The sequence below is a fragment of the Thalia democratica genome, chromosome 6 (assembly GCF_965202585.1).
Source record: "Thalia democratica chromosome 6, ktThaDemo2.hap1.1, whole genome shotgun sequence".
NCBI classification, from domain to species: Eukaryota; Metazoa; Chordata; class Thaliacea; order Salpida; family Salpidae; genus Thalia; species Thalia democratica.
Window position 1 is genome coordinate 2,860,188 of NC_139170.1, and position 17,953 is coordinate 2,878,140.

The window sequence follows — 17,953 nt, forward strand, 5'->3', positions numbered from 1 at the left end:
CGCAACAAGTTCAAAATGCACAACTAATATTCAAAAATAAAATAAGCGATATTAAAGAAAACAGTTTAATTTCTTCAATGCTTGCTGTTGTTTTTTTCGACACTCGTGGCGCTAGTGAGTCACTGTTCTTTTGAAGGTAACTATCTACAGCAGATTTGTATTTAAGCAGAAAATAGTTGTTAGCTTGTTAGTTAGATTTATTTCGACAATTGAAATAAGACATGTCTTTAACAATAATAAACTTTTTTCAGAGTTATGGTGTATAAGATCTAGTTATTTTATTTATGAGCAATTTTTATAAATCTAGTTTTTTAATTAATTATTTATATGATCAAAAGTTTGTTTAAGTTTTTGCAGTAAATTAGCTACAGTTAAATTCATTAAGCCTTTTAGATTTTATAAGTTGATTTTGTTGTATATATAGAAATATAGTTATGTTATTTTAGTTGTTATATACAAACTACAGTTTAAGATTATATTTTTGAAAGTTTTAGAATACATAAATAGGTGTAGTTTATTACTTTCGAAATGAAAATATAGATAAAGTTTAAAGAGTTTAAACAATTAGATGCTATTTATTTTATATTTTTCTAAAACAAGTATAGCTAATAAGTAATAATAATTAATGTTATTAAAACTTATATTTATTCTTTCAAAAATTTATTTTACAAACTAAGTTTCGGTCAAAGACCTCTTCAGTGCTTAAATAAATCTTATTCAAATAGATTCTATTTGAATAAGATTTATTTAAGCACTGAAGAGGTCTTTGACCGAAACTTAGTTTGTAAAATAAATTTTTGAAAGAATAAATATATTACTTCTCCTCCAGCAGTTGAGATCTCTCTATTTGTTTTCTTGAAACCAAAACATATTATTTTATTAAAACTTATTTTAAAAAAGTATTAAGGCTTGTGTTTTGTTTGATAACTTTTTACAAACAACGTTTAAATATCAATTTAACACAAAAAAATTTTAAAGTTCTATTACCACTATGATATAAAATAATAACAACATTATTTAACTAAACAAATTACCTTAATATTTCCAAAAAATCCAAGTAAAATTAAGTAAATTTTCTAGATCACTGGCCGCAGCATTTTATAATTTACGGAAAAATTTTCCAAGTTGCTAGCGAGATGAACTTGATAGAAAAAGAAATATTCACAGGTCGCAGTTATTTAAAACAGATGTGGTAAACAGTATGAAAAAAAAAACTTTAAACAAAAATAACAATATAAGCGAAAATGAATCACTAGTAGCTAATAATTGATAAATTTACAACCTATTCGCAACTAAAAAAAATTAATTTTTATTCAATATTAGAATGTTTTTAGCCGAAAAGTACATATTGGGCCAAATATTATGGTTTTTGAACCTGAAAATTCAGGACCTGGACAGCTGTTTGCCGGATTCTTAAAAGAATAGTTTAATAATTTGATATAAAATAATACTTTAGTAACCTAAATTTTAATACTAATCCTAGACTTTAGTTAATTAAGTTTTTAAATTCGAACATGTTATAATAAGTTATTAGTAATTTAGTACTAAAAATTTCTTTACTTTTATAAGTAGTTAGTGAACTGTTTAAACAAGTAACATGAGCTAACTTTGATATAAATGGAAAATTACGAAAGCTATCCAACAAAGGACATTTATGACTAACAAAGAAGTTTTTTTTTTTGTAAAAATAAATTTAAAAATTGCTAAGTCGTTTTAATATACTTAGTTTTATTTTTAAAATAGTTATTATTATCATTAATGGTTCAAGTTCTCATTAAAAAAATAATGTTAAAGTTACATAGAGTTTAATCTCGTAACTAGCAATCACAATGTTAAATGTTAAATTAAGTTCAAAATGTTAAATCAACTTATATCGTGAGTTCAAAATTGCTAAACTACACCTCTATAAATACTTAAATTCCAACAATTTCCTAGTATAACTTTGTAAATTAAGAACGTAAAACAAGCTTTTTAACATATATCATAACTACATAACTTAAAATTTGCCAATACAACTAAATGCTAAATAATACCATTGTTAAGCAATCTTAATTTATTTGACAATACAACCAAAACAAAATATAAACAACCAAAACTAAAATTGTTAAAGAACCAAACAAAATCCCTTGCATAGCAACAAACAGAACTTAATATAAGAAACGAATGAAACAAGATATACAAATGAAATTAGCCGAAAACGAAAACTTACAACGAAGTTACTTTTCCCATGAACAAAGTTTGACTTTTGAACAAAATCATTACACAAACGGATGATCAACTGTAAAACGAACTGGTTTTTTGACTGAAGACATAGCACAAAGAAACCTCATGGTTAATCCAGTTGCTGCAGCAGCTTCAGTTCCATTTTCATTTGTCTCAATGAATGCTTTGTGGACTGCTTCGGAGACATAAAGTCCACTGGATTGCGTGGACATCGCACTAAAATCTGCAAGACTTTTATCAAAAGCGTCTTTTACTCCCAACAAACGTAAGCATTTATTCAATTTAGCCTCATACTCAAGTTTGAACTTTGACATTGCTAGTGAGATATATTCTTCATGGAATTTGTTAATATCTTTGAGGTTTTCAATGGTTTCAACGTCCAGCTTTTTAATTACACTTTTTAGACCAAACTTCTCATCAGGTAAAATTATCAGCATACTAAAATCTGGTTGCTTGTAAGGAATTCTCACACACTTGAAACCTTTTTCTTCAACTGAAATATACGGAAAGTCATTTCTCTTTATCGTCATTTCAACAGTAGAAGTTTTAATTTCTGTACAATAGAATGGGAACTCGTAAGTGTCATAACCTTTGAACTTGTAATACCAATCACCTTTGAAGTAGATACAACTAACTAGAACACATGCAGTTTCAGGATCGAAGCCGCTAAACAATTTTTTAATTTTTCCATTAGTACAATGTGTAACCCAATCATTGATTTTAGTTTTTGATTTGTCTGCATTGTTCTTGTAGTCTAAAGATTGAATTTGGCACTTAAATGCAGTTTTCATATCACTGTTGTATTTTGCATCCATTATAAATGTTTCTGAGCGAAAGACAGAGTTAACAAGTTCAACTTTTTAACTATCAGAATCGTAGTTAAGTACATCATTTAACGCTTTGAGCTTAGAAAGAAGTTCTTCATCTTTTACAAATCCTAGTGCTTCTTCAATCTGCTGCTTGGTTGTTCCATTTGAACCTAGTAGTAGCATAGAAAGAGCAAGCGAAATGCTCAGTGGTGAAAAGAAAATGTTTTCGTTTTCATCAGTGCTTTCACAAAGCTTTTCAAACAAATTGATATCAAACGAGTTAAAATTCATACTGATTTTAGACACTACAAACTTTACAAGCTGAAATATAATTTTATATTACTCACTGATAAAACATTGTTTAACTATTGTGTATAAAATAGTTTTACAACTTGTAAAGCTTAAGAAATTTTTTAGTTGATTATAACTCCATGAGTTTAAATGCAAAATGTTTTGACTAACTTAAAAACGTTAGAGCCAAGTCTTTATCAGAGAAATTTTTACAATATTACAAAATATTTTTGAGTAACAAAATAAGAAATATATCTAGTTAATCTTTCATACCTGACAAAATTGTTAAGTAACTGAACTGCCTGTAAATACATTCTGATTACTGAACACGCGACAAATTCAAAATGCACAACTAATAATAAAAAATAAAATAAGTGATATTAAACAAATAATTATTTCTTTAATGATTGTTACTGTTTGCTTCGACACTTGTGCCGCTAATGAGTCACTCTTCTGTTAAAAGTAACTACTACCTACAGCAGATTTGTATTTAAACAGAAAATAATTGTTAGGTTATTAATTCAATTTATTTCGACAATTAAATTAAAACATGACTTTAACAATAATAAACTTATTCAGAGTTATGGTATATAAGGTCTAGTTATTTTATTTATGAGCAATTTTTATAAATCTTTTTTTTCTAACTTATCTGACCATAAGTTTGTTTAAGGTTTTGCAGTAAATTAGCTACAGTTAACTTCATTAAGCCTTTTAAATTTTATAAGTTGCTTTTATTGTAGATATATAGTAATATAATTTGGTTATTTATAGTTTCTATACATATGTATATATATATATACAAACTACAGTTGGTAATTGTACTTTTGAAAGTTTTAAAATACATTAATAGGTGTAGTTTATTACTTTTGAAACGAAAACATAGATAAAATAATATAAAGTAGCAAAGAGTTTAAACAATTAAATGTTATTTATTTGATACTTTTCTAAAACAAGTTTAGCTAATAAGCACACATTATATTAGTATCATTGAAACTTATTTTAAAAAGTATTAAGGCTTGTGTTTTGTTTGATAACTTTTTACAAACAACGTATAAATATCAATTTAGCACAATTAAAGTTTTAAAGTTCTATTACCACTATGATATAAAATAATAACAACATTATTTAAACTAAACAAATTACCTTAATATTTCCAAAAAATCCAAGTAAAATTAAGTAAATTTTCTAGATCACTGGCCGACAGCATTTTATTATTTACGGGGAAATTTTACAAGTTGCTAGCGAGATGAACTTGATAGAAAAAGAAATATTTAATGGGTCGCAGTTATTTAAAATAGATGTAGTAAACAGTATAAAAAAATAATTAAAAATGACAAAATAATTGAAAATGAATTACTAGTAATTAAGAACTGGTAAATTTATAACCTAATTGTAATTTTTAACTACAAAAACTTTATTTTATTCTAGTATGTTTTAGGCTGAAAAGTACACCGTGGACCAAACATTTTAGTTTTTGGAAAATTAGGCACCTGGACCGCTATTTGCCGTGTTCTGATCAGAATAGTTAATCTAAAAACACTTTATTAAAAATTAATCTAAATTTTAATACTTACCCTAGATCTTCAAGGACTATAGTTTTTAAATTTTATACTTCGAATAGTTTATTATAAGTTATCAGTAATTGTTTAATACTCAAAAAAATTAGTTTACTTTGATAACGCTTTATTTTTAAAATATTTATTTATAAGTATTTAGAAAACTGTTTAAACTAATAACATTTGTAAACTCGGAAATAAATGAAAATTTACAAAAGCTAACCAACAAAGGACAATTATAACTAGCAAAGAAGGTCATTTAATAAAAAGACAATTTAAAAATTGCTTTGTTATTTAAAAATATACCAAGTTTTTGTCTACTAGAATGGTTATTGTTAACATAACATATTTAAGTTATTCTAAAAAAAAATAAAGCAATATAGAATCTAAGTATTTTTCTAACTAAACTACACAACTTATATCATAAGTTGAAAACTGCCAAACTACAACCTTTTTAAATACATATATAATCTCAAGAAATATCGTGGTCATTTTTGAAGATTTGAGTTTGAATAGTTAATAATTTTAAAATTTGTTAAATAAATTGAATATTCTTTACTCATTATGTTTATTAAAAGTTTAAGAACAGTTTGTTTTATACAACTTGATTTACTTTAAATACATTTAAGGGTTAATAAACACCAGGCTCCAACCTGATTTTAAAGATAGAATATCAAAGAAATTCATAAAACTATAATCTTAAATAATATGGTTACAATTTTTAGTGTAATTATACACTCGAATGCAAGTGAACTGCTTTAGCTGAAGTTAATATTATTTTGTTTTATAAAAAATGACTTTAATCCTCGCAATAGTATCTTTAAAACATAATCACTTTTTGTACAATTTTGTCTTGTTTAAAAATACTATTCGCTTAACTTATTTTAATATCATTTTAACAATTTAATAAAATTTATTAAGTCATAGTTCTATAAAACATTTACTATTTTGATTCTTAGAACTATACATAAGTTATCAAGACATAAGTTGTTTCTGTTTCAGTATAAGAAAATAATTTTTTTAATTAACTGTTTAAGTTATCTTATTAACAAATTGCTGCGGAAACCTCGTGCTGTTTTTAGATTTTAAAAACTTCAAGTTATGAAAATTAATTATTTGCACTTGTACAACATGTTTTGTGATGATGTTTTTGTCACTTTTAAGATGTTTAAACTCTTTTATGCACCCTTAATCATTTTGAAGTCACTTAAATCAATTTATGTACCAATTTAACTATGCAGTTAATAGTTGTACTTTCTATAATCTATAACTAAGTACTGAAGCTCATAAGAGTTGAAATGCCAAACTTTGTGATTTTGCGGTTATAGTGGTACACAAATTGATTTAGGTGACTTTAGAATGATTAAGGGTTGCATAAAAGAGTTTAAACATCTTAAAAATGACAAAAACGTCATTATCACAAATTTGGATAAAGATTCTGGTGTTGTAGTTTAAATTCTTCACATTATGTTAGCAAAATGGAAAATGTATTAAACGATTGCACTAAATTCAAACATAATAAGTCAAAATAAGCGTGTTATTATCATAATCGTATGTTTTATACCTTTTACGCTATCTTACGTATCACTAGTAGATTTCGATAGAATTATTATATATCGTTAACTAGTAAATTTCATCAGTAAACTAATTTTTAAAACATGATTATTTCTTTTTCAAATTATGCTTTTACATAATCACTTTTTACTCAGCTAAATGTAACATCATTCTAATATTTTGAAAATATTCAGCATATACTTATTACCGTTTATTATTTTAATTCTTAGAGCTTCACACAATTTGTCATGACATTAACTTTTTGTATTGCGTAACAATATTACCAATTTTGAAAAGTTTCTGCTTATCACAATACTTCATAAGTATTTAAATGTAACTGAGTAAAATATTTATTTACTTGCTGCTGGACCTTTTTAAATTGTAAAAAATTAACTATTTCCATTTGGTTTCATACTAAATAAAATCTTTGTAGAGAACCTTAAGTTATTAGAAAAAATTGACATGTACACAACCAAACCTAACACTATTTATTTAACTCAAAAAAAAACCATGCATAGCAACAAACACAACTTCAAAATAAAAAAGAATAAGACAGAATGTACAATCGAAAACAATCGAATAAAACTTCAATACAACGAAGTAACTTTTCCCATGAACAAAGTTTGACTTTTGTGTAATATCATTAACACAAACGGATGATCAATTGTGAAATGAATTGGCCCTTTGACTTGTATAGAAGCACAATATTTCCTACAAACTGATCTAGTTGCTGCTGCAGCTTCAGTTCCATTTTCGTTTGTCTCAATAAATGCTTTGTGGACTGCTTCGGACACAAATAGTCCACTTGATTGCGTGGACATTGCACTAAAGTCTGCAAGACCACTATCAAAAGCGTCTTTTACTCCCAACAAACGTAAGCAATCGTTCAATTTAGCCTCATATTCAAGTTTGAACTTTGGCATTTTCAACAAGACATACTCACAATGGAATTTATTAATATCTTTGAGGTTTTCAATAGTTTCAACGTCCAGTTTTTTGATTACACTCTTTAGACCAAATTTCTCATCAGGTAAGATTATCAGCATACTAAAATCTGGTTGCTTGTAAGGAATTCTGACACACTTGAACCCTTTCTCTTTAACTGAAATATAAGAGAGGAAACTTTCCCGTCTCATCATTTCAACAGCAGAAGTTTTATTTTCTGTACAATAGAATGGAGCTTTGTAGGTGTTACTACCTTTGAACTTGTTATACCAATCACCTTTGAAGTAGATACAACTAACAAGAACACATGCAGTTTCAGGGTCCATATCACTCAACAAATCTTCAATTTTTCCATTAGTATAACGTGCAACCCAATCATTGATTTTAGTTTTTGATTTGTCTGCATTGTTCTTGTAGTCTAAAGATTGGATTTGGCATTTAAAAGCAGTTTTCATATCACTTCTGTACTTTGCAACCATCTGAAATGTTTCTGAGGGAAATACAGAGTTAACAAGTTCAACTTTTAAACTATTGTAATCGTAGTTCAGTACATCATTTAACGCTTTGAGCTTAGAAAGAAGTTCTTCATCTTTCACAAATCCTAGTGCTTCTTCAATCTGCTGTTTGGTTGTTCCATTTGAGCCTAGAAGTAGCATAGAAAGAGCAAGCGAAATGCTCAGTGGTGAAAAGAAAATGTTTTCGTTTTCATCAGTGCTTTCACAGAGCTTTTCAAAGAGATTGACATCAAACGAGTTGAAATTCATACTGATTTTAGACACTACAAACTTTACAAGCTGAAATATAATTTTATGTTACTCATTGATAAAACATTATTCAACTATTGTGTATAAAATATTTTTACAGTTTGTAGAGGTTTATAAATTTTTTAGTTGATTATAACTCCCTGAGTTTAAATGAAATTTTAATTAAAGAATTAAATGAAATAATTTTACTGTTTATAAAGCTCAGAATTTTATTAGTTTATTATAGTGCTCCCTGAATTTTATTGCGAATTTTATTGATCAACTTAAAACCTTAGAGCCAAGTGTTTATTATAGCAATTTTCATAATACTACAAAATATTGTTTTGTAAAAACATTAGACATATATCTAGAATGTTTTTCATACCTGACTAAATTGTTAAGTAACTGAATACGTACATTCTGGTTACTTAGTTTAACACGTGACAAATTCAAAATGCACAATAAATAATCAACCATATAGTATGTGACTTACAACAATTGTTTTGATTTTTTCAAGGTCAATGTGGATTGGTCTAACACTTTTGGCGCTAATAAGTTATATTTCGTTTTGATTGAGATAACTGCTGCAGGCAGAAGTTGTTTATATTAAACAGAAAAAATAATAATGAACGGAATAAAAAATTACTTTTTCTAGTTTTTTATTAAAGTTCATGGTTTTCATACCGTGTCCTTTAGTTTTTGTAATAAAAATCTAACAAAATAGTTTTATATCCTAAAATAAATTGGTGTTCTGGCTATGATATATAATAACTAATTTTAGTGGATAATATTTTTTAGTTTTATATGCAGAAAACATACCTTGATACTTTTCAAAATTTTTAAAGTAAAATCGCTCTAGGTAGTGAACAGTTTTACTTGAATACTGTAAATAAATCGATTGTCAAGTACTGTCACATAAACAAATAACATTTTTAGAAATTTAAAAAACTCAAATAATTCATTAAAACACTTATAGAGAAAAGAGTTCAGAACAAGCCGTTAATGTTTTTGTTAACAGATGTTTTTTTACGATATCTATAGTGTTATGATAAACATTTAATGTAACATTATCTTTAAATAAACTTAACTATTTTTTAAGATATTTCATTAGAAAAGACATTTTAGATTATAATTATAAGTCCAAATGAGTTTACTCCGAAATTTGAGAGAGAGTTATTCAATTGAAGTTCAACGTATATGTACCCAAACTATAACACACTATACTATACTTTTTTTTTATAAAATTATTTTTGTTTTACTTGTCATTTAACCTTAATATTTTTCTTAAATAAAATGGGATAACAAGTGATTATAAAAGTTCTAAAATGGTCTCTTTTCACAGGTTTATTTGTTTTTATGAACTATGTAAGGTAAGATCGACTCCTTAGCCTGTCGTTATGCTACAAGTGGCTGACTAGTTTGGAGGAAAAATATGTTTATTGTTGCAAGTCTTTTGTTAAACGGTAGATCAAGACATCAAAACCTTAAGCTTAAAATTAAAGACACTGATTAAAAAAGTAAAAAGTAAAAAAGTTAGAATAAAGATAAAACATGTTTTAATTTATCTTTAAATTTTTATATTAACATAAAAAGCAAACTTTTAACAAACAAACTTATACTTATTATTTTATTTACTCTTTGATGTAGCAAGTTTTGTTTAAAATTTGTTTTTTCACCTCCTTAAAATCAATTTTAGCATTATTACTTTCAATGATCTGTGAGATCTCACAATGATAGTTAAAGAAATTTCAACTTTAACATCAACTTTTAGCTTCTCACCAATATAAAATATTCTCTGCAAAACATGGGAAAAAACATACTGGAACAATTAAATCATTTCAAAGATTCTTGTGCAAGAGTAAAACATTTAGAAAAAATTAAGTTTACTGTAAATAGATTAACAAAAATCAGAAATGAGTTTAGTACTAATAAATGCATAGACTAAAGTGAAAAATATAGTATTTGATACAATAGAGAACAACTTACGATAAAAAATAATGCCTAAACAACTTTATGTTTATTAAAAAACTGAAAACAGTGAAGCAATGTAACACATGTGTTCTAAAAAAAATACAGCTGTTTCAATGAGTTAAGAAATTAGTTTTGTACAAAATAAATTAAAAAATTTACTGATTGAAAGCAGACTGAACATATACTAAGCTAAAAAAATAAATAGTAAAACTCATTACTTTTAAATAGAAAAAATAAGTCAGTTATATAACTATAAATTAATATTAATTTCATACTTGTTTTAAAACAAGTATAGTAAAAAACACATGTTTTTAAAATATGTCCTCAAAAGTTATTCTAATAATATTTTTTTGGATTTATATTTTTTTTTAACTTTCAAAGAGTTAAAAACAAAATAAAATAGTCTATTTTGCAAAAAAAAGTTTGAATATACTTTACATACTCTAAAATAATAGCAATATTTTTTAATTAAACAGATTAGTTTAAAATTTCTATGATTAGTAAAAGTAAAGAATTTTTGTAGATCACTGGTCGGCGTTATTTTACAATTTACTGAAAAGTTTCGCAAGTTCTTAGCAACACGCTTTTTTTAAAAAAACTTCTTTCATAAGTCGCAGTTATTTGAAAAAGATGAAGTTAACAATATAAGAAAACAATTAAAAAAAAAATAAAACGATAAAAATAATTTTTAGTAATTACTAACTGATAAACTCACAAACTAATTGTGAGTATTACTACAAAAACCTTATTTTATTTTGTTTATAAAAAAATTTTAGCAGTAAAGTACATCTTAAGCCAGGCATTTTTATTTTTCAAAATTTCGGCTTCTGGACTTCTGCTTGCCGTCTTCTGTTATAGATAGTTAAAACAAAAAAAAATTATACCCTAAGACAAGTTAGTTTTTATACATCCAATAATATATAAGAATTATAAAAATTGCACATAGGTTGAAAACAAGATCTTATGCACCATATCTATCAACAAATTTATAATTGTAAAGTCATGTTTTGATTTAAATGTCAAAATAAACTAAAGTAACAAGCTAACAGTTCTTTTCTTTTTAAACATGAAGCTTCTGTAGGTAGTAGTTACCTTTAAAAGAACAGTGACTCATTAGCGCCACAAGTGTCAAAACAAAAAATAGCAAGCATTGAAGAACTAATTATTTCTTTAGTATCACTTATTTTATTATTGATTTATAATTATTCAAATATAGATTTTGTTACGTGTTTAACTAAGTAGTAAAAATTCGCTTCTAAGCATTGCTGCATTGTTCTAACACTTATATCAATTATTTAAACTCGAATTATTTTTAAGTTTAAACTGTACAAACATTCATGCTACTTAAAAATACAACTTAATATTATAACTAAAACAGAGCTTTAATAAACATTTAGTTATATGTAAAGTTAAAAAAATTAATTTAAGCAAATAAGTAGAGTAATAGTTTCCTAGGCTTTTACAAACTTTTAAAACTTTTTGAAATAAATTAGTTAGATAATATTAATTATTCATGAGTAACATTAAAAATTTTTAGGTTGTAAAGTTTGTTTTTAAATCAGTATGAATTTCAATTCGTTTGATGTCAATCTGTTTGAAAAGCTCTGTGAAATCACTGATGAAAACGAAAACATTTTCTTTTCACCACTGAGCATTTCGCTTGCTCTTTCTATGCTACTTCTAGGTTCAAATGGAACAACCAAGCAGCAGATTGAAGAAGCACTAGGATTTGTGAAAGACGAAGAACTTCTTTCTAAGCTCAAAGCGTTAAATGATGTACTTAACTACGATTCTAATAGTTTAAAAGTTGAACTTGCTAACTCTGTCTTTCCCTCAGAAACATTTACAATGGATGCAAAATACAAGAATGATATGAAAACTGCTTTTAAATGCCAAATCCAATCTTTAGACTACAAAAACAATACAGACAATTCTAAAAATAAAATCAATGATTGGGTTGCACATTATACTAATGGAAAAATTAAAAACTTGTTTAGGAAATTGTTTCCTGAAACTTCATGTGTTCTAGTTAGTTGTATCTACTTCAAAGGTGATTGGTATAAAAAATTCGAACGTTGTAACACTTACAAATTATCATTCTATTGTACAGAAAACAAAACTTCTACTGTTCAAATGATGAGACGGGAAAGTTATTACTCTTACATTTCAGTTGATGAAAAAGGTTTCAAGTGTGTCAGAATTCCTTACAAGCAACCAGAGTTTAGTATGCTGATAATTTTACCTGATGAAAAGTTTGGATTGAAAAGTGTAATCAAAAAACTGGATGTTGATACTATTGAAAACCTCAAAGATGTTAACAAGTTCCATGATGAATATGTTTTGCTAACAATTCCAAAGCTCAAACTTGAGTATAAAACTAAATTGAACAAATGCTTACATTTGTTGGGAGTAAAAGACGCTTTTGATAGTGGTCTTGCAGATTTTAGTGCAATGTCCACGCAATCAACAGGACTATTTGTGTCCGAAGCAGTCCACAAAGCGTTTTTTGAGACGAATGAAAATGGAACTGAAGCTGCTGCTGCAACTGGATCAACTTCTGTTGACATTTGTATCTCTTCATCAGAAGAAGAGTTAATACCCTTTACAGTTAATCATCCGTTTGTGTTGATGATTTTGTTCAAAAATCAAACTTTGTTCATGGGAAAAGTTACTTCGTTGTAATGAAGTTTTAATCGATTGTTTTCGTTTGTACATCCTGTTTTATTCTTTTTTATAATGAAGTTTTGTTTGATGTTTGCATAGTTTTTGTTGAGTTTAATAAATATTAAGTTTTGTTGTGTAAATGTTAATTTTTGTTAAATAAAGTAAGATTCGTAAACAATATAATTTAAAAGGGTTTAGCAGCAAGTAAATAGATATTCTGCTCAGTTACTTTTAAATACTTTTGAAGTAGTGTGATAAGTAGGAACGTTTCAAAATTAATTGGTTATATTTATACGCAATACAAACAACTAGTGTCATAACTTTTTATGTAGTTCTAAGATTAAAATAATATACGTTATGTATTTCTAATATAAACTGAATTTTTATCTAAAATTCAAAGTGATGTTAAATTTAGCTAACTTTAAGTCATGATGAAAAATCATTAGTAGACAAAGAATTTATCATGTTTAAACTAAGTTACAAATGTTATTAACTAGTTAATGGTATATAGTTATTTTTTGTAGTCTATAAGCGACACGTAAGAGATAATAAACATACGATTACGATAATAACACGCTTAATTTGACTAGAACGTTTTGCTTTAAATAATAACAACATTATTTAAACTATACAAATTAACTTAATATTTCCAAAAAATCCAAGTAAAATTAAGTAATTTTCTAGATCACTGGCCTAAAGCATTTTATGATTTACGGGAAAATTTTACAAGCTGCTAGCGAGATGCTCAAAGCAGAAAAAATATTTCACAGGTCGCAGTTATTTTAAAAACAGATGTAGTAAACAGTATGAAAAAAAAACTTTAAACAAAAATAACAATATAAGCGAAAATGAATCACTAGTAGCTAATAACTGATAAATTTACAAAGTAATTGTAATTTTTAACTACAAAAACTTTATTTTATTCTAGTATGTTTTTAGCTGAAAAGTACATCGTGGACCAAACATTTTAGTTTTTGGAAAATTAGGCACCTGGACCGCTATTTGCCGTGTTCTGATTAGAATAGTTAATCTAAAAACACTTTAATAAAAATTAATCTAAATTTTAATACTTACCCTAGATCTTCAAGGACTATAGTTTTTAAATTTTATACTTCGAATAGTTTATAATAAGTTATCAGTAGTTGTTTAATACTGAAAAATTAGTTTACTTTGTTAAAGCTTTATCTTTAAAATATTTATGTATAAGTATTTAGAAAACTGTTTAAAAAAATAACATGTTAAAATACATAGTTGGCCGGATATGGGTTCTGGACTTCTGTTTGCAGTCTTCTAAAAAATATACTTCAAGAAAAGTTTATTTATACTTACCCTAGATCAGGGGTCGGCAAACTGCGGCCCGCGGGGTAAATGCGGCCCTCTAAGTCAAACTTTGCGGACCTCAAAAGTAATCAGCAAAAAATATACATTTTAAATACAATAAAAACTCTATTTTTTGTGAAAAAAAACTTACATTTAGGCTCTTAATTCAATAAGTACTCTTTATTAATTGTCTAATATTGCTTAATTTGTTATACTTTTGATCTTATATAATATTTATCAACTGATTACTAGAATATTTTTTAGATAAATTAGGCCCTAAAGGTTTTTTAAATAGTGCGGCCCGCAAGCAAATTATTTTAAGAAAATTGGCCCGTTAGTCACAAAAAGCTGCAGACCCTAGACCTTTATTCTATATCGTTTTAAATTAAACATTGAACAGTTTATAATAAGATATTAGTTGGATAATTATAAAAATAGCTATATTTTTAAAGTATTTGTTTACAAGTAATTAGCTAACTGGTTAAGTAAGTAACACGAGTAAAGTGTAAACTTAATCTGAATCTCAAATAATATGGTTACAATTTGTTAGTGTAATTATACAATCGAGTATAAGTGAACTGCTATAGCTGATGTTAATATTATTTTTTATAAAAAATAACTTAAACTCCGCAATAGTATCTTTAAAACATGATCATTTTTTTGTTCAAAACTGTGTTTTTAAAAAATACTATTCGCTTAACTTTTTATAACATCATTTTAACAATTTGATAAAATATATTATATCATAGTTGTATATAACATTTACTATTTTAATTCTCAGAGCTTTACATAAGTTATCAATACTCAAGTTGTTTCTATTACCTTTCAATATAAGCAAATAATTTTTAAAAATTAACTGTTTAAGTTGTCTTATTAACAAATTGCTGCGGAAACCTCGTGCTGTTTTAGATTTTTAAAACTTTAAGTTATGAAATTCAATTATTTACACTTGTAAAATATGTTTCGTGATAATGATGTTTTTGTCATTTCTAAGATGTTAAAACTCTTTTATGCAACCCTAAATCATTCTGAAGTTTTTTAAATCAATTTATGTACCACTATAACCGCAAAATCACAAAGTTTGGTATCTAAACTGTTATGAGTTTCAGTACTTAGTTATAGACTATAGAAAGTACTACTATAAACTGCATAGTTATATTGGTACATAAATTGATTTAGGTGACTTCAGAATGATTAAGGGTAGCATAAAAGAGTTTAAACAACTTAAAATTGACAAAAACATCATTATCACAAATTCGGATAAAGATTCTGGTGTTGTAGTTTAAATTCTTTACATTATTAGTGAAATGGAAAATGTATTAATCGTTTGCATTAAATTCAATCATATAGGTTATGTTTTTGCAATGTTTATTGTCAGTGGTTAACAAGTATAAGGTATAAGTCAAATTAAGCGTGTTATTACCATAATCGTATGTTTTATATCTTATACGCTATCTTACGTATCACTAGTAGACTTCAATAAAATCATTATATATCGTTAACTAGTAAATACTATCATTAACTTATGATTGTTTTTTATCTAAGTAAATTTTTTCATAATTATTTAATACTTAATTAAATGTATCAAATTAGTATTTTCTTAAAATTTAGTATATACAAGCAGTATATAACGTAAATTATTTTTATTCTTAGAGCTTCACACAATTTGTCATGACATTAGCTGTTTATATTGCGTATCAATATTACCAATTAATTTTGAAAATTTCCTGCTTATTACACTACTTCTACGGTATTTAAATCTATCTGAGTAAAACATCTATTTACTTGCTGCTGAACTCTTTAAAATTGTAAAAAATAGCTAATTCCATTTGGTTTTATACTAAACAAGATTATTGTTAAGATATCTTAATTTATCAAAAAATATTAACATTTACACAATCCAACGTAAACTATTTATTAAACTCAACGAAAATCATGCATAACATCAAACACAACTTCATAATAAAAAAGAATACTACGGGATGTACAAACGAAAGCAATCGATCATAACTTCATTACAACGAATTTACTTTTCCCATGAACAAAGTTTGATTTTTAAACAAAATCATCAACACAAACGGATGATTAACTGTAAAGCGAATTGGTTCATTGACTGGAGAAAAATCACAAATATAATTCTTAACTAATCCAGTTGCTGCTGCAGCTTCAGTTCCACTTTCATCTGTCTCAATAAAGGCTTTGTGGACTGCTTCGGAGACGTAAAGTCCACTTGATTGCGTGGACATTGCACTAAAATCTGCAAGACTTTTATCAAAAGCGTCTTTTACTCCCAACAAACGTAAGCATTCGATCAATTCAGCTTTATACTCAAGTTTGAACTTTGGCATTCTCAACGAGATGTCTTTATCACAGTATTTATTAATATCTTTGAGGTTTTCAATAGTTTTAACGTCCAGTTTTTCTATCACACTTTTCAATCCAAATTTCTCATCAGGTAAAATTATCAGCATACTAAAATCTGGTTGCTTGTAAGAAATTCTGACGCACTTGAACCCTTTTTCATCAACTGAAACATACGGAAAGTCATTTCTCTTTATCATCATTTCAACAGTAGAAGTTTTATTTTCTGTACAATAGAATGGAGCTTTGTAGGTGTTATAATGTTTGAACTTATCAAACCAATCACCTTTAAAGTAGATACAACTAACTAGAACACATACAATTTCAGGAATCAATTTTTTTAACCAAATTTTCAATTTTTCCATTAGTACAACGTGCAACCCAGCCATTGATTTTATTTTTAGATTTGTCTGCATTGTTGTTGTAGTCTAAAGACTGGATTTGACATTTGAAAGCAGTTTTCATATCACTCTTGTATTTTGCATCCATTATAAATGTTTCTGAGGGAAAAACAGAGTTAGCAGTTCAACTTTTAAACTATTAGAATCGTAGTTAAGTACATCATTTAACGCTTTGAGCTTAGAAAGAAGTTCTTCATCTTTTACATATCCTAGTGCTTCTTCAATCTGCTGCTTGGTTGTTCCATTTGAACCTAGTAGTAGCATAGAAAGAGCAAGCGAAATGCTCAGTGGTGAAAACAAAATGTTTTCGTTTTCATCAGTGATTTCACAGAGCTTTTCAAACAGATTGATGTCAAACGAGTTGAAATTCATACTGATTTTAGACACTACAAACTTTACAAGCTGAAATATAATTCTATATTACTCATTGATAAACCATCATTAAACTATTGTGTGTAAAATAGTTTTACAATTTGTAAAGCTTAAGAAATTTATTAGTTCATTATAACTCCATGAGTTTAAATGCAAAATGTTTTGACTAACTTAAAAACGTTAGAGCAAAGTCTTTATCAGAGAAATTTTTGCAAAACTGCAAAATATTTTTGAGTAACAAAATTAGAAATATATCTAGTTAGTCTTTCTTACCTGACAAAATTCTTGAGTAACTGAACTGCCTGTAAATACATTCTGATTACTGATCACGCGACAAATTCAAAATGCACAACTAATAATAAAAAATAAAATAAGTGATATTAAACAAATAATAATTTCTTTAATGCTTGTTACTGTTTGTTTCGACACTTGTCGCGCTAGTGAGTCACTCTTCTGTTAGAAGTAACTACTACCTACAGCAGATTTGTATTTAAACAGAAAATAATTGTTAGCTTGTTACTTTAATTTATTTCGACAACTAAATTAAAACATGACTTTAACAATAATAAACTTGATTCAGAGTTATGGTATATAAGATCTAGTTATTTTATTTATGAGCAATTTTTATAAATCTAGTTTTTTAATTATTTATTTATATGACCAAAAGTTTGTTTAAGTTTTTGCAGTAAATTAGCTACAGTTAACTTCATTTAGCTATTTAAATTTTATAAGTTGGTTTTATT

The 17,953-nt window shown here is 26.4% G+C and overlaps 4 protein-coding genes across 4 annotated transcripts; 1 reads left to right on the forward strand and 3 right to left on the reverse strand.

Moving 5' to 3' along the window:
• Nucleotides 1–2,258: 2,258 nt before the first annotated feature.
• On the reverse strand, nt 2,259–3,038 carry LOC145838104 (serpin B11-like). Its single transcript, XM_082945641.1, has one exon. The coding sequence runs from the start codon at nt 3,036–3,038 to the stop codon at nt 2,259–2,261; it is 780 nt and encodes a 259-aa protein (XP_082801767.1).
• Nucleotides 3,039–3,083: 45 nt separating this feature from the next.
• On the reverse strand, nt 3,084–8,142 carry LOC145838105 (leukocyte elastase inhibitor-like). Its single transcript, XM_082945642.1, has 2 exons — nt 7,153–8,142; nt 3,084–3,284 (listed from the first exon to the last, which is right to left on the reverse strand). The coding sequence occupies exons 1-2, from the start codon at nt 8,140–8,142 to the stop codon at nt 3,084–3,086; spliced, it is 1,191 nt and encodes a 396-aa protein (XP_082801768.1).
• A 3,513-nt stretch (nt 8,143–11,655) lies between these two features.
• LOC145838106 (serpin B6-like) lies at nt 11,656–12,774 on the forward strand. Its single transcript, XM_082945643.1, has one exon. It carries the CDS (start codon nt 11,656–11,658, stop codon nt 12,772–12,774), a length of 1,119 nt encoding a protein of 372 aa, XP_082801769.1.
• A 3,317-nt stretch (nt 12,775–16,091) lies between these two features.
• Nucleotides 16,092–16,637, reverse strand: LOC145838107 (leukocyte elastase inhibitor B-like). Its single transcript, XM_082945644.1, has one exon. It carries the CDS (start codon nt 16,635–16,637, stop codon nt 16,092–16,094), a length of 546 nt encoding a protein of 181 aa, XP_082801770.1.
• Between the last annotated feature and the right edge of the window lie 1,316 nt (nt 16,638–17,953).

What these genes read in the sequence shown, in the direction of transcription:
- LOC145838107 (XM_082945644.1), bottom strand. Translation starts at nt 16,637, where the DNA reads ATGATAAAGAGAAATGACTTTCCGTATGTTTCAGTTGATGAAAAAGGG.
- LOC145838106 (XM_082945643.1), top strand. Translation starts at nt 11,656, where the DNA reads ATGAATTTCAATTCGTTTGATGTCAATCTGTTTGAAAAGCTCTGTGAA.
- LOC145838105 (XM_082945642.1), bottom strand. Translation starts at nt 8,142, where the DNA reads ATGAATTTCAACTCGTTTGATGTCAATCTCTTTGAAAAGCTCTGTGAA. An exon ending in CTGCAGCAGCAACTAGATCA is followed by an intron (nt 3,285 to 7,152) that starts GTTTGTAGGAAA and finishes TTGTTTGAAAAG; the next exon opens with CTTTGTGAAAGCACTGATGA.
- LOC145838104 (XM_082945641.1), bottom strand. Translation starts at nt 3,038, where the DNA reads ATGGATGCAAAATACAACAGTGATATGAAAACTGCATTTAAGTGCCAA.